A 13,809-nucleotide genomic window follows, 5' to 3' on the forward strand; every position below is an offset into this window, starting at 1 on the left:
CCACTGTAACAATACAGCAATACTTCATACATTTTAACTTTATTATTGAGAAACAGAATGAACAATCATCACCAAAATTACCCTAACACAGACAAACACTCTGTTTTAAGAGGACTCTGACATTGAATGGAAAAGTGAAAACATGGAGTGATGTATTATAAAGAGAAAACAATGAAAATAAAGTTGCAGTGTCCAAAGCCTCTTCTCAATATTAAAATGTGTTTTTCATCATTCAGTGCATTTATTGCCAATCTCTTAAAGCAAAGCCCAGGGTAGCCATGCTCTAGAACGTCAGAAAGAAACACAATAAACTTCAGTGTGAAGAGGATGTGAAACCACATCACTGACACAAAGAAATGCAAATAACTATACCATGCAAGATGTATAAGGCTTATTGATACAGAATGTCTGTATGCTGTTAAAATAATGTACTCCAGGGTGAAAAACAACAGGATTTTATTGATACATGCCAATAGCAGCTGTGTGCTGGAGCAAAGCTGATTGGAACACTCAGTGATGTGTCCCTGAGGAAGTGATGTCACTTTTGGAATTGGTGACAGATAAGAATAACGCAGTCAAGTCACTTCATATTAATGCACTTCAATTAAAAACCTATATGAGAGCCCTTATTGTGTTGCTCCACTTAACTATATTTAAAAACTATGTATTAGATTTTAGGCATCAGTTTTAAGGCTGCTCAACTAGCAAATTAGACATTTTTAGAAAGGACTGAGTCTCTAGAGCGTGTCCTGAGCACGTTTCCTGAGCATCTGGAGTGGGCTAAAGCACAGAACTGGTAAGTAGAAGGTTGCTGGTTCGACCCCCACAGCCACCACCATTGTGTCCTTGAGCAAGGCGCTTAACTCCAGGTTGTCCTTGTAATAAGTGCACTGTAAGTCGCTTTGGATAAAAGCGTCTTCCAAATACATAAATGTAAATCTGCTTATAACAGTTTATAAACTGCACATAACATGTAATACTTCTAAAGGACAACTCTATAGGGAAAAACGATGTAAAATCTGATCCATAATTAAATGATGTGACAGATGAAGACACTGTGGAGTTTTTTGGTATGATATTTACACTGAGTGGGATTTATATAAAAATATATTAGCTTTTGCTTGCATGTGCTGTTTGTGTTTGTATTTGTTTATTAGGTCTTTCACAAACTCAGAGTTAGTGAGACCACATTCACTCATCCCGTTTACATGGTTAAAAACGTAGATATTGTAACTTCCTGTGGCCTCTCTCTGTTCGGGGATCAATGGGGTTTCGCAAGCTAAATTAGGGGAGTTGCGGGTGGGGTAGATGGAGGTGAATGGGAAGGCTGAGAGGGTTGGGCAGGGCATCCTTTTCAATTGGAAAGTGAATGGGACCTCTCTCCTGCTTCCCTTATAGTCCTGGATGGTTAGAGTACAGCTAGCATTGTTTTTTAACATCAGAACAATAGTTCAGAACTTCCAGAATGTCTTCTTCTTTTGTTCCTGTCGTGCTGGTTTTCTTCTCAGGGGCTGATGGAAAGATAGATAGATAGATAGATAGAAAGAAAGAGAGAGAGAGAGAGAGAGAACGATCGAAAGAAAGAAAGAAAGAAAGAACAAGGTAGTTTAGTACAAATATGGTACATCAGCAACAGACACAAGATTGTTTCTAACACAAGAAAGGAAATACATGTATAACTGTATAATTGAAGAAACAATTGACATGTTAATACATTTAAAAAATAAAATTTGCATTTACGAGTTAAATTAAAAATGTATTTCACACAGCACAATATAATTTTCTTACTGAGTATTTGTTTTTTTGTTTTTTTATATATATTTTGAATTCAAATGATAGAATGGAAGAACATGGAATTAACAGAAAAATACATTTCTCCTACTGAATATTTGTCTTGTTTTCTCTAGTAAAAATATCTAAACATACTTAAAACAAGAAAAGTTTACTTGAGAAGCAAAATTATATAACACATTTAGTCTTTTTTTTAAGAGAAATCATATTAAATTTAACATTTGTTTGCAAATTCTAAATGTAAAGCTTAAAAAAACTATTTTGGGGTAATAAAAAATAAACTTGTTTTCCCTTTGAATCAAGTTTTTTTTTCTTACCCTATTGACAAATAGCTTTCTTGTTATAAGCATAACCATTACAAAATTGTATTACCTACGTCTTGTTTTCTTATGCTAAAATCTTTTTTAAGAATGTTTAGATATTTCTACTGGAAAACAAGACAAAAAAATACACAGGAAGAAAATAATTTTTTGCAGTTTATTACCAAATTATAAACCTGGAATAATTTTTAGATCATTTGAATTCCATGGGTTATTTTTGGCCATATTATTTTGTTTTTTGGGAGACACCATATTAGTACCATGGAAACAACTAATTAGTATCACATGAACAGCACTGTGTTGCCATACCATTTTAAAACTGTCAGTACAGTTGTAAAGTTTTTACAGAAATTCAGATTGTAAATTTTGAATTTCTCAGCTGGTCAGGATGGAGACATTGAATAGGAGATTTCTGGTAACCATAGTGACTGTATCACTTGTTGATTCTAGAGCTAAATATTCTGTTCTGCTGTTAAAGGATTCCATTATGATATAATTTATCTGTTTAAAATTCTGATCCTAGATACAGTTCAGCAGTGGTTTGTCTCCAATACTGCCAGAGAATGGAGGAGCAACATAGGGTTGTCATGTTACAATACATTTAAACAATGAATATTAGCAATTGGGTTACACCAATTAATAGGGATTATCAATGCATCAATAAGATGATTACAGAGATCATGATGCCCTCTTGTTTTTGAGGCTTTCGTTTCTTTGCAGTCCTACAACATAGAAAACCATTTACTATTAAAATGCAAATCTCATTTCACCCCAGACATTCATTCAGAGAACACATTCCAAAAGCAGGCACCCTCAAGCAGCATAGTGTCACACTCAAAATTATAAATGAGGAAACTGTTCTTTGACTGCTCATAATTGCACAGAAAGAGACAAATAGTACTTACGAGTACTGTCCCATTCTCCTGACCACCAAGATGATTACGGCAATGACCACAATCACTGTGGTCAACACACCGATTACAATCCCCACCAGTTGTCCCGTGCCCATAACTAGAGAGAGGAAGAACACAAGCTATCATGTCCAAAACTGCTCATTGTCACACACATGCTCGCTTATGTTTACAGTAATTAGGGTCTGTTCACACAGGATGTGTCCTTGTATTCTAAATCAGTTAGATGCAGCACAGAGAAATGGAACAGAACACAGGGGTCTATATAAAACCAGTAAATAAAAAGAAATTAATTAATTAAAATAAAAATTCAAAATCATTTACTCACCCTCATTTTGTTCCAAACCTGTATGACTTTCTTTTGTGGACCACAAAATGGAATTATAGCCTCAGTGATTATTCACATTCACTGTATGGAAAAACGATATAATGAATGGTGACTGAGGCAAAAATTCTGCTTAACATCTTCCTATGTGTTCCATGGAAGAAAGAAATACGGTAGCCCAGACACAACAAAATTAGCTAAGCTAATTTTGAAATTAGGACACAACACAGCAAAATCAAGCCACAACACACAAAGAAAAGGCTTAATTTTGTTGTGTTGTGGCTGTTCCATTGTGTCGTGGCTTAATTTCATTGTGTTGTGTCTTACTTCCAATGTGGTTTGCCCTTTCTGTTGTGCTCTGGCTTAATTTTGTTTTGTTGTGGCTTCATATCATTGTGCTGTGGCTTTTTTGTTGTGCTGTGGCCCAATTTCATTGTATTGTGGCTTAATTTTTTTTGTGTTTTGTCTTTTCCGTTTTGTTGTGGCTTAATTACATTGTGCTGTGGCTTAATCTCATTGTGTTGTGGCTTATTTCCAATGTGCTGTGGCCTTTCTGTTGTGCTCTGGCTTAATTTAGTTGTGTTGTGGCTTTTCCGCTATGTTGTAGTGATGTCCGATTCTTGAACGATTCGTTCTTTTGAGACGATTCTCAGCAAGAAACTGGTTGAGCCGATTCACAAAATCGAACTTTAGTTCCGGGTTGATGACACAAGATGCACAGCTGAAATACTTGTACTGGCTACACAGCACGTCGAACTGTCCACTTCAAAAATAACTGAATGAGCGGGTCCCACTAACTGTCGAAGTTTTTCAAGGATTACAGAGGACTTGCAATGTATTGAGACGTTAATTGCAGTAGCCAAAGATAACATTTATAAACCTACAGATGTTTGTTTCTGTTATATTTGGATTATTTAAAAAATATTTGTAAATGAAGGTCTCGAGAATTAAGTAGGCATTTTTACTCGATGATGTTACTAATATAAATTATTAAAAATATATTTGTTTTCTAGATGTGTTTGTATGTGATGGACATTTTCAAGAAATCTATATTAACTTATGTACCTATCAGCAACAGCATACTAAAACGACACCAAATGCAGACAACCAGTAGCTTGAGTCCTGAGACCAAGTTTGAAATGAAGGAGATGGACTCATACAGGATAGATGGCTCTTACAAGTAACTAGACCGACAATTGAACCAAAGAACCTTTTTCGAAATGAACGAATCACACCTACAGGCAGAATCGAAAGTCAGCTTTTCGGTTGTGTCTGACTCAAAAAGAACCGAATGAGCCGGTCCAAATAACTGCCGAAATTTGCAGAGGATTACCGAGGAGTCTGATGAGTGAGCTGCTGATACGATGAGTATGCGTGTATCAAGCACTTGAACGAGCCTGGGGCAAAATAAAATTTTCTTTAATGACAAAACATACTGAAAAGATGCTTTTGACTTGCAAAAACTTTAAGTCGAGAGATGCAAATGAATTTTACTATTGTTTATTATGCATGAAGATTATAGATTAAGTTGTCGTAAGCTAAATCATAGTTTCTGGTGAGTCGAGTGAGACTAGTTTATTCTTTATATGCTTTAGACATGTAGAACATATCCACATTTGTACATCAGAGTCTGTATTGGGTGCTTTAAGTGTAAAACTTTAATGTAGGAAACTTATCCAGCAAGATGTAAACAATACAGTATTTGTTAGTTATAGGCAATTCGACATGTAGGATCACAGAATGAAACACTGATGACAATAAACACCCTTATTATAACTTATTTGAATAAAAGGTAATAATCAGCAATGTGCATTCACATATGGCTTTATTTGAATGTTTCAGGGTGAATACCTTGACACCAGGATGTTAGAATTACGTACTAGTGATGCCAATGCGTGATAACGTAAAAGAACTACTGAATCTTTCATTTGAACCGGTTTATTGAAACAAACCATCCGAAATACCGGTTTGTGGAAATGAACCAGACTTCACATTACTATTGTGTTGTGGCTTAATTTCATTGTGTTGAGGTTTAATATGGTTGTGCTGTGGCTTTTTCGTTGTGTTGTGGCTTAATTTCATTGTGCTGTGGTTTATTTCCGGTGTGTTTTCAGCTTTTATTTGCATTGCTAATTTTGTTGTGCTGTGCACCCCTGGGCCCACCGTAAGAAAGTCAAATGTGTTTGGAACAACATGAGGGTGAGTATATGATGACAAAATTTTAAGCGTTGTTTTAAAAACGTGACGCTTATGGAGCGAGGTGCTAAAAAACAGCAAGACGTGCCACAATGGTCAAAGATTTCATGTTGCACATGTTTATATAAAAAACTGAGTGAAAAAAAACCCCCAGTGCAGATGGATGCTGGAATGCGTGTGAACAGTCCCTTACACTGTGGGTTTGTCTGTGAAAGTGTGTATCTAACCTTCTTGCTCCTCCATCTCCACCTCATTCCGTTGTGTTTCTGGACTTTCTGCTCCTGTTTCACCAGGTTCCTGCGTTTCTGCTTCTGGTTTTGCAACATATGTGGAGGCTACATTGTTGGCTGACTCTGTGGTTCCTGTTTCTGTTGCTGCTTCTGTTGCTGCTTCTGTTGCTGCATATGTTGCTGCAACTGCTTGTGTTAGTGCTGCTGACTGTATTGTTGGTGTTTCTGTGGAAACTGATGGCTCACCGGCATCGGATGTGGTGGCAGCCGCCACCGTTGCCTCTTGAGCATGAGGAGCAGCTGCTGTTGAAACTACTTCTTGAGGAGCTGCTTCTTCTGCTTTCTCTGTGACTGCAGGAGACTGTTCTGATGCAGCTACTGGATATACAGCCACAGAAGCTGTTGACACTAGAGTACCTGGCACACATTCAAGCAGAAGTTAATTAAAGGGATAGTTTACCCAAAAATGAAGATTGTGTCATTATTTACTCACCCTCACACGAATGATGACATAATTGTAATTTTTTGAGTAAACTATCCCTTTCAGCAATATCACACTATCACTACCAAAATTAGCTCTAAAATAAGCTAAATAGGATCAAGGGTTGTGTGTTACATTAGAACAATACCCAGACTGGCAGCCTGTCTGGAAAACTGCAAACAGGGGTGGACTGGGAAGAGAAATCGGCCTTGGGTTCAAATTAAAAACTGAGGTGGGGGGTTTCATGGCCAGCCTAACAGGAAAAGTCCCAGTTCTCCCTATGGCCATTCCGCCCCTGGCAGCAAACTCAGACAAGCAGAGTGATACAAACAAAGCATCCCTGTGCTGTTATACTAAATCTCAGTACTACTGCCCAGTGATATTAGAGGACCAGTGTCACGCAATATCGAGTCGCCCCCATAAAGTCCTGTCCTCCTAGAACCTCAAAGCCATTTTTTTGCCTAAAAATTTGTTTTGGGAATTCTGTTCAGTGCCTAATCAAAAAATACAACAATATTGCTTGAAAATGTATGTAGTTTCAAGCATGGAAATAAATAAATGAATGTCATGCAAGCTATATATGACATTGTAACAGTTCAAAGGTGGGCAAGGAGGAGGCGGGAACTGGCTGAACAATAAACATAAACTTTAATATCAAACTCATTATGAAACAAACATAAACATAAGGACACACATGCAACGCGGCTGCATGCGTCTCTCTCTCTCCCAAACTGGCGCCTCGGCTCCCCTTTATCTCGCTCTCCCGCTGATCAGCTGATTTAGCGCCGGCTGTGCACCATCACGGCCTGGCCACGCCCTCCTCCTCATCACAGACATATCACATGACATAACCAAAGCAGTTTCAGAAATTAACTTTTTCTTTAAGGGGCAATATTTGTTGCCTTAAAGTGAATTTCTTGATTTGAAAAGGGCTATTTTTTATTTTTATGAGTGCATGTGTTTTTTAAACATATCTGTAACAAAATACTGTGCGTCAACCTTTTATTTAAAACAATACAATTTAATTAATTTACTAACATAATTTACTAACATAATAATTATCAATCTGAATAATCAAATCTTATAATAAATGCAATAGTATAGGCTACAGTATATATTTGAATAGATTAGAATATTAAGAAATAAATGAGATACTGCAAATAAAACAGAGGAATTCATTATTTTGCTCCCATATTTTGATTTTCTGGGAAATTTTTGTCTCATTTGGTGGCATTTTTGCCCCGAGCCCCGTGAATTTCTGACCCTGAACCAAAGCAACAGATGGTCACAGTAAATGTTTTTTTCTTTTGGTGCATCCCAAACTGCATACTTCTGTGCTACTGTATGTCATTTTGTAGTGTAAGTAGTGCGAGTTGAATGTTCACACTAAAAATGCAACAACAAAAAGTGTACTATGAGTGTACACGGATGATGCACTTCCTCAGCCATCTAAACTAAGTGTGAAATGATGGCTTTTCGTACGTAGCGAAAGGGGCAGAGGTAACAGGTTTGGATGAGAGCAGAGAAATTCCAGAGACACTGACGCTGTTTGCTCTGTGTTTTGGTTCTCTGGTGACTGTATCACATGGCTGAGCCAGACATTTGTCATGGCCTGTATTTAATAGTAAGAACATTCCGGCCTCTCCAACGGCCCGACAAAAATGCACTTACACATATACTCATACATTTCGTCCAAAGATATCCAACCACACCCACCCAGAAAATCACACCCTTCTACTCAGCACTAAACTAATAAGATCACTTCCTGTCTACGTCATGCTCTCTTTCAGACTAATTGTCTCACTTCCTGGGTAGAGTCGACTTTAACTACTCAAAAGGAAATGATGCATGGGAGAATGTGCAAAAATGTCTCACTGTTCAAAAAAGGGCAAAAATGGCATTGTTTTCCTCTGGGGCTGATGATGGATGTTTCTGCATCACTCTTTAAGACCTCAGGAACCATTAGAAGCACTAAAAAACTGTGCTCAGATCAGTGCTGTGTGCTGGTGTCTAAGCCAGATGGACTCCATATGAGTGGCTTTTTCTTGGCGATTTGAAGGAAACCTCCCTCTACAATCACACCACCTCAGCTACTGAACTACACAGTTTAAAATATCAAATTCAGCATAAGTTAAACAGATCAGACTAAGCACATTGCGTGCTATGCTACACTGCAAAGGCTAACTATGTGAACACTGAAACTGTGAAAAATGACTTGATTGTCTACTCTAGACAAATGTGTTGTACACATGTGTTAATGCACTGTTTAGGTATGTAGATCAGTCTGAGCATAGTTGAGCCAAACCCGTCTGTCACAGTACAGATCATAGTCTTATGGCCACCCAATACTTCATTTTGACAATTTTGACATGTGTAGTTACTGTGTTTTGCCTTTGCACATTTGTATGGATCATTAATTACAGTAATTGCCCATTTTGCCTCTAGGCATCAAACCCATTTTCTTCATTTTGCAAGCACATTATGCATATATATATATATATATATATAATGGCAAGAAATTGGTTAATAATGAAGGGATGACTTTAAAATAAACAACAAAAAGCTTTTCCTTGGTCAAAAATATGTCAGTGAGTAAAACATTTAAAGTCATACTTATTATGTGGAGTATGAGGAATTGCTTAACCCTCCTGTTCTGATAAAGAAGGGACATTTACTTTACTGTTTGCTGTAAAATCTTGTACTGCTCAGATAAAGGAAATCAAGTATGGCACTCTTCATCTCCAACCACTACCACACACACACACATTCACATACATACACATGATGTGTTGATAGGAGCAGAGTATGGAAAAAGAGCGAACTGTTCTCTTGCTCTCTTCCTCTGTGTTCTACAGACTGGCATGACTGTTGTACATAACTGTACATTATGAGGGAGGGAGGGGGAAATAGTGTGAGAAAGTGCCTTTCTGCTAGTATAGGCAATAATGAGTCAAAACCCACTAAAATAGAGCAGGTATGTGAGTATGTCAGTAAAAATCTCACATTAGATTATCCAATTCATGTCTATGACCAAGCCTGAACCATTTCCCTGAGAAAACAAAATCCATAAAAGGGAAAGAGAAAAACAGGGCAAGACAAATACAAAGAGTAGAGACGGAGGGAAATAGAGAAAATGAGGCCAATATTGGGTGTCTGTTAAACAGGGAACAAAACCTTTTCCAGGGTTACACAAAGGAAAGACAGAGAACCCCCTTCAGCCCAATCCATCACCATCACAATCTACTGCTTCAGCATGTGTGTATATGTGTTGTGAGGGAGTATGAAGCTGGAATGTTTTTAGTACTGGGGAAAAAGAGTGAAGAACATCTCATAAAGAGGCACACATTCACGTTGCATGGCATGTCATGAGTGGGCAGCAGAGGACATAGCAAGTGGAAAATCACTCTTATCACTAGAACAGACACAGAACAGACACACACACACACACACACACACACACACACACAGTTGTTCTCTCTCAGACTCACACTCTCCAGACAACATATCACAGATTAACATTCACAGCCTGATCTAAATACAGCACATAATACTCCAGAGTAAGGGAGTCAAAACTCTGAATAGGCTGTATATCTGCCAGAACGCTGCAGTTCCAAACAAATCTTAATTCCTTACTTACTTGTGGTGTTTACACCTGGTTTTAAGATGTGTTTCTGGTGAGCTGATCCAAAGTGGTCAGCCTTAAATACAGGTTTAAACGGGGTCTAAAACATTTGTGATCAGATCACGAAAGCCACATACGATGGTTGTTCAAAAACAAATGAGACCACCTCACATTTGAGGTGTAAATGCTAATCCGTCCTGAAGGCGTCTCGGACAGCAGTGAAGCTCCAACCCTCAATCCTGTCAATCAACAGCTAAAACAAAAGTTTAAACTTTGCCGTTTACGAGCAGCTTTAACAGGAATTAACCGTCCGATCAGAAAATTTAAAAAGCAGATACATATACACGCACGATAGCTTCACAGATCGTCTTCAGTATGTCTGATATCAACATACAGGGACACAGATGACAAGCATCTGTAGCTCAGGTTAATACAAGAAATTCACTAAAATAACAGTTAATTCTGTTTGAAATGTTGCGTTTGTGCTTAGATTAAATTTCAGCTTCATCTGAAAGAAAAAATCATGCCGTTTCTTTGTCTTTTCTGACTTGCGATTTAATATCATGCAGTAGCAAAGTGATTGATGTATGTCGTCATGAAATCAGAGATCCTCCCCTCCAAATCCGATCACAAGATGCATCTTAATACCAAGTGTAAATAGTGTCAAAAGAACTGATTCTGAAGAGTTAGTCTGCATTTAGGAATGAGACATTAATTCAGATTGAGGGGTGTATTCAGATTCAGATTTTCTATGCAGCTCATTTAGAGTCACTCTATCAGAGCTCTGAGGAGTAGATTCTGATTGAGGAGTGGATTCAGATTGACAAGTGGATTCAGATTATGAGGTTCATTTAAATTGTATGGACTTAATTCGGCACAATATGTTGAATTCTATTCTGTCAGATCTCATAGGAGTTGATTCAGATTGAGGAATGAATTCATACAATGGAGTTCATTCAAACTTAGCACTATGAAGTTAATTCAGATTCAGCTTTGTCAGACAGCACTGTGAGAAGCTGATTCAGACTGAGGGGCGGATTCAGATTTTTGAGTAAAATTACATTTTTTATGGAGTTTATTACGATTGATCACCTTGAATTAATGCAGATTCAGCTGTGCGAAGATCTGATTGAGATTAAGTTCTGAGATTCAGATTGAGTAATGTGAAGTTGATTCAGACTGAGCTCAATAAAGAGGTTGGGGTGAGCCTGTGGTTGCATTTAGGAGGCCATGTGAGAGGCTCAGGGTTTATATAGCTAAATTATCTCCCAGTACACCCAATAACTAGACGTACTCTCAAATGTCAGTGTGCCATTACTGTATTCATAACACACACTACAACGTAATAGATTGAGTCATGTAGTTATAGCTGTACACAGATAAGGATATACAATATATGGATATAGATATATACAGTAAACAGTATATCCATGCTTTTCCCCCTTTCCTTAGATAATTTAGTGTTATAGTAATTTCTACATCAGCAAGGCATTAGTATTTACATTATAGCAAGAAGATATACAGTATAAGACATATATTGTATATTATAGACAGTACTGTGCAATTCTGTAGGCAGTTGTGAAAAATGTTAAATAGTGAGGATATATATATATTATATATATATATATATATATATATATATATATATATATATATATATATATATATGCCATGAATAATTTTTATTTGCCAATTAACTTTATACAAAGTGCAGTATACATAAAAGGTTAATATATCAATATTTGGTATGACCACCCTGTGCCTTTAAAACAGCACCAGTTCTCCTAGGTACATTTGTGCACAATTTTTCATGGTTGTTCTAAGCATCTTGGAAAATTGCCACAGTTCTTCTATCTATTTAGATCTTCTATCTACCTTAATTGCTTCATGTAATACCAGACTGACTCAGTGATGTTGAGATCTGGGCTCTGTGGGGGCCATACCATCTGTTGTAGGACTCCTTGTACTACTTCTATTCTGCTTGCAAAAGGAATGTTTGGAAAATGTATATTTCCTATTGACACACTAAAACAGAAGATAAAATAACCATCTTAAGACAAATGTTTTTGTGAAACATATAATGTGCCTAAAGACTTGTGCACAGAACTGTATATATGGAGGATTATGGAGAAGAAACGTTCAACCGTTAGCACTTCACTTTTAAAACAGGGAGTGATACCACAAAACTGGTAAGATAGGGAGATTAATGGCAACAGGAGAAAGAATAAGAGAGACCGAAGGAGAGACAGAGGAAGTCTGGAGAGGAAGAGTGTGCGCTGATACCACTCCTCTGATTGCTGGGAGTGAAGTTTTCCAAAGTTTCAAACTTGCTGAACGTCTTAATGTGATGTTTAGACTAGAGAGTTGTAACCGACACCGGGCAATGAGTCAGAGGCACTGCAGTTTAATAATAACCTCCATGCCCCCTCTATCCCACCTCTGAAGGATTGAAGGCTTGAAACCCTGCCAAAGATGGTTACAAGGGGTGTCTCTCTCGCTTTCTCTCCGGAGCCTGCTCTGCGCTCAGATGTAACCAGCCTGTATACTAAGTGCTCAAATGCTACCCTTAAATATAGACTCAGATCTATTAATATACATGTGTAACCCAGCCCAGATTAAGAGAAGAGGGAGAAACAGAGACAGAGAGATGGCGAGAGATAGATCAATGCTGGTCAACTCAAGACCGATGTTTAATGGCACAAGAGTCGATGCACCATTACATCATTTTCCCAGAACATTGTCCAAATGAGAGAAACACTTATCAGCACATGCTTAGATGTCTGGGTAGATTTTTTCATGACCAGAACACATTGAAACCTTTTAAAAATCATCTTGCTTATGTAATAATGACTAAAAAACCAAATAGTCACAGAATATATTTTCCCATATATATATATATATATATATATATATATATATATATATATATAGATAGATATATATATATATATATATATATATGTATATATAGCATGATGCATGTATAATAAAACATGAGGACAAACAAAGTTATTTACTGTCTGTAATCAAAATAGAATTAGTACGAAAAGAGTGCACTGAATGAATGAAAGAAATGGTCATTAAGTGAAGTAGAAACAAACAGAGTATGGTAATTAAGGGATAACATCAGAATGGAGAGAAATGGACAGAGATTATGACAGAATATGTAATAGCTGTACCTAGTGTGTGTGTGTGTGTGTGTGTGAGTGTGTGTGTGTGTGTGTGTGTGTGTGTGTGTGTGTGTGTGTGTGTGTGTGTTGACTTACTTGCTCGGGTAAATGTAAAGAAAGGCCCTGCCAAGGCGACCAGTAGCAGCAGTATGATCCTCATCATGGTAACTGTTCTGTCGTCCAACTGAAACTTTTACAAACTCAGAGGCTCCTAAAAATGCACAGCAAGCTCTGGATGAAATGCTTGCTCACACTCTCAAATGTGTGGCTTAAAGTTGGTTTGAATGGAAAGGGGCGGTGAGGTCTGGAGCAGCAGTCTGGACAGAGGAACTGAGAGCCAGAGTGATAGAGTGTTAATGTGTACTGTGTGTAAGTATGTGTCTTTACAGGGTAGGGGGTTGGACATTGGTGTTAGGTGGTCCTACCCCTTATCCCTTAAAGTAACTCTCTGTCTATCTGTCCAGTGCTCTCTCTTTTTGGCCCTAGAAATGTGCTCAAACTTTTTTATTATGAAGTTTAATATATATTAATATTACTGAGGTAATACAAATTATTAATAATTATTATAATTGTTTTTATGTACTCTGGTGGCCAAAAGTTTGGAATAATGTACAGATCTATGTACATATCTACTGGTGTATGTCTCATCACTGTCACGACTGCTATATTGATCGGAACTGCACCCAAGAATTTCACACACCATTGCACTTGTGTATATGGCTGTGTGTCAAGAAATGTGATTTGATTTGATTTGATCTTGCTG

At 37.4% G+C, this 13,809-nt stretch overlaps 1 protein-coding gene across 2 annotated transcripts; it reads right to left on the reverse strand.

The window, feature by feature from the left end:
• Positions 1 to 22: 22 nt before the first annotated feature.
• LOC127424418 (prophage side tail fiber protein homolog StfR-like) lies at positions 23 to 13,396 on the reverse strand. Of its 2 annotated transcripts, XM_051669609.1 has the most exons (5): positions 13,143 to 13,396; positions 5,771 to 6,190; positions 3,017 to 3,122; positions 2,785 to 2,833; positions 23 to 1,511 (listed from the first exon to the last, which is right to left on the reverse strand). In XM_051669609.1, the coding sequence occupies exons 1-5, from the start codon at positions 13,207 to 13,209 to the stop codon at positions 1,452 to 1,454; spliced, it is 702 nt and encodes a 233-aa protein (XP_051525569.1). In that variant the 5' UTR covers positions 13,210 to 13,396; the 3' UTR covers positions 23 to 1,451. The 2 variants fall into 2 exon arrangements, with proteins under 2 accessions (XP_051525569.1, XP_051525570.1); XM_051669610.1 differs by lacking the exon at positions 2,785 to 2,833.
• Positions 13,397 to 13,809: the final 413 nt, after the last annotated feature.

Source organism: Myxocyprinus asiaticus, chromosome 33 (assembly GCF_019703515.2).
Source record: "Myxocyprinus asiaticus isolate MX2 ecotype Aquarium Trade chromosome 33, UBuf_Myxa_2, whole genome shotgun sequence".
NCBI lineage: Eukaryota > Metazoa > Chordata > Actinopteri > Cypriniformes > Catostomidae > Myxocyprinus > Myxocyprinus asiaticus.

Excerpts from the sequence above, each read along its gene's own strand:
- LOC127424418 (XM_051669609.1), bottom strand. The coding sequence starts at position 13,209 with ATGATGAGGATCATACTGCTGCTACTGGTCGCCTTGGCAGGGCCTTTC. Across the intron at positions 2,834-3,016 it reads AGGAGAATGGGACAGTACTC|GACTGCAAAGAAACGAAAGC; the intron begins GTAAGTACTATT and ends TCTATGTTGTAG. Across the intron at positions 1,512-2,784 it reads AAGAGGGCATCATGATCTCT|CCCCTGAGAAGAAAACCAGC; the intron begins GTAATCATCTTA and ends TCTTTCCATCAG.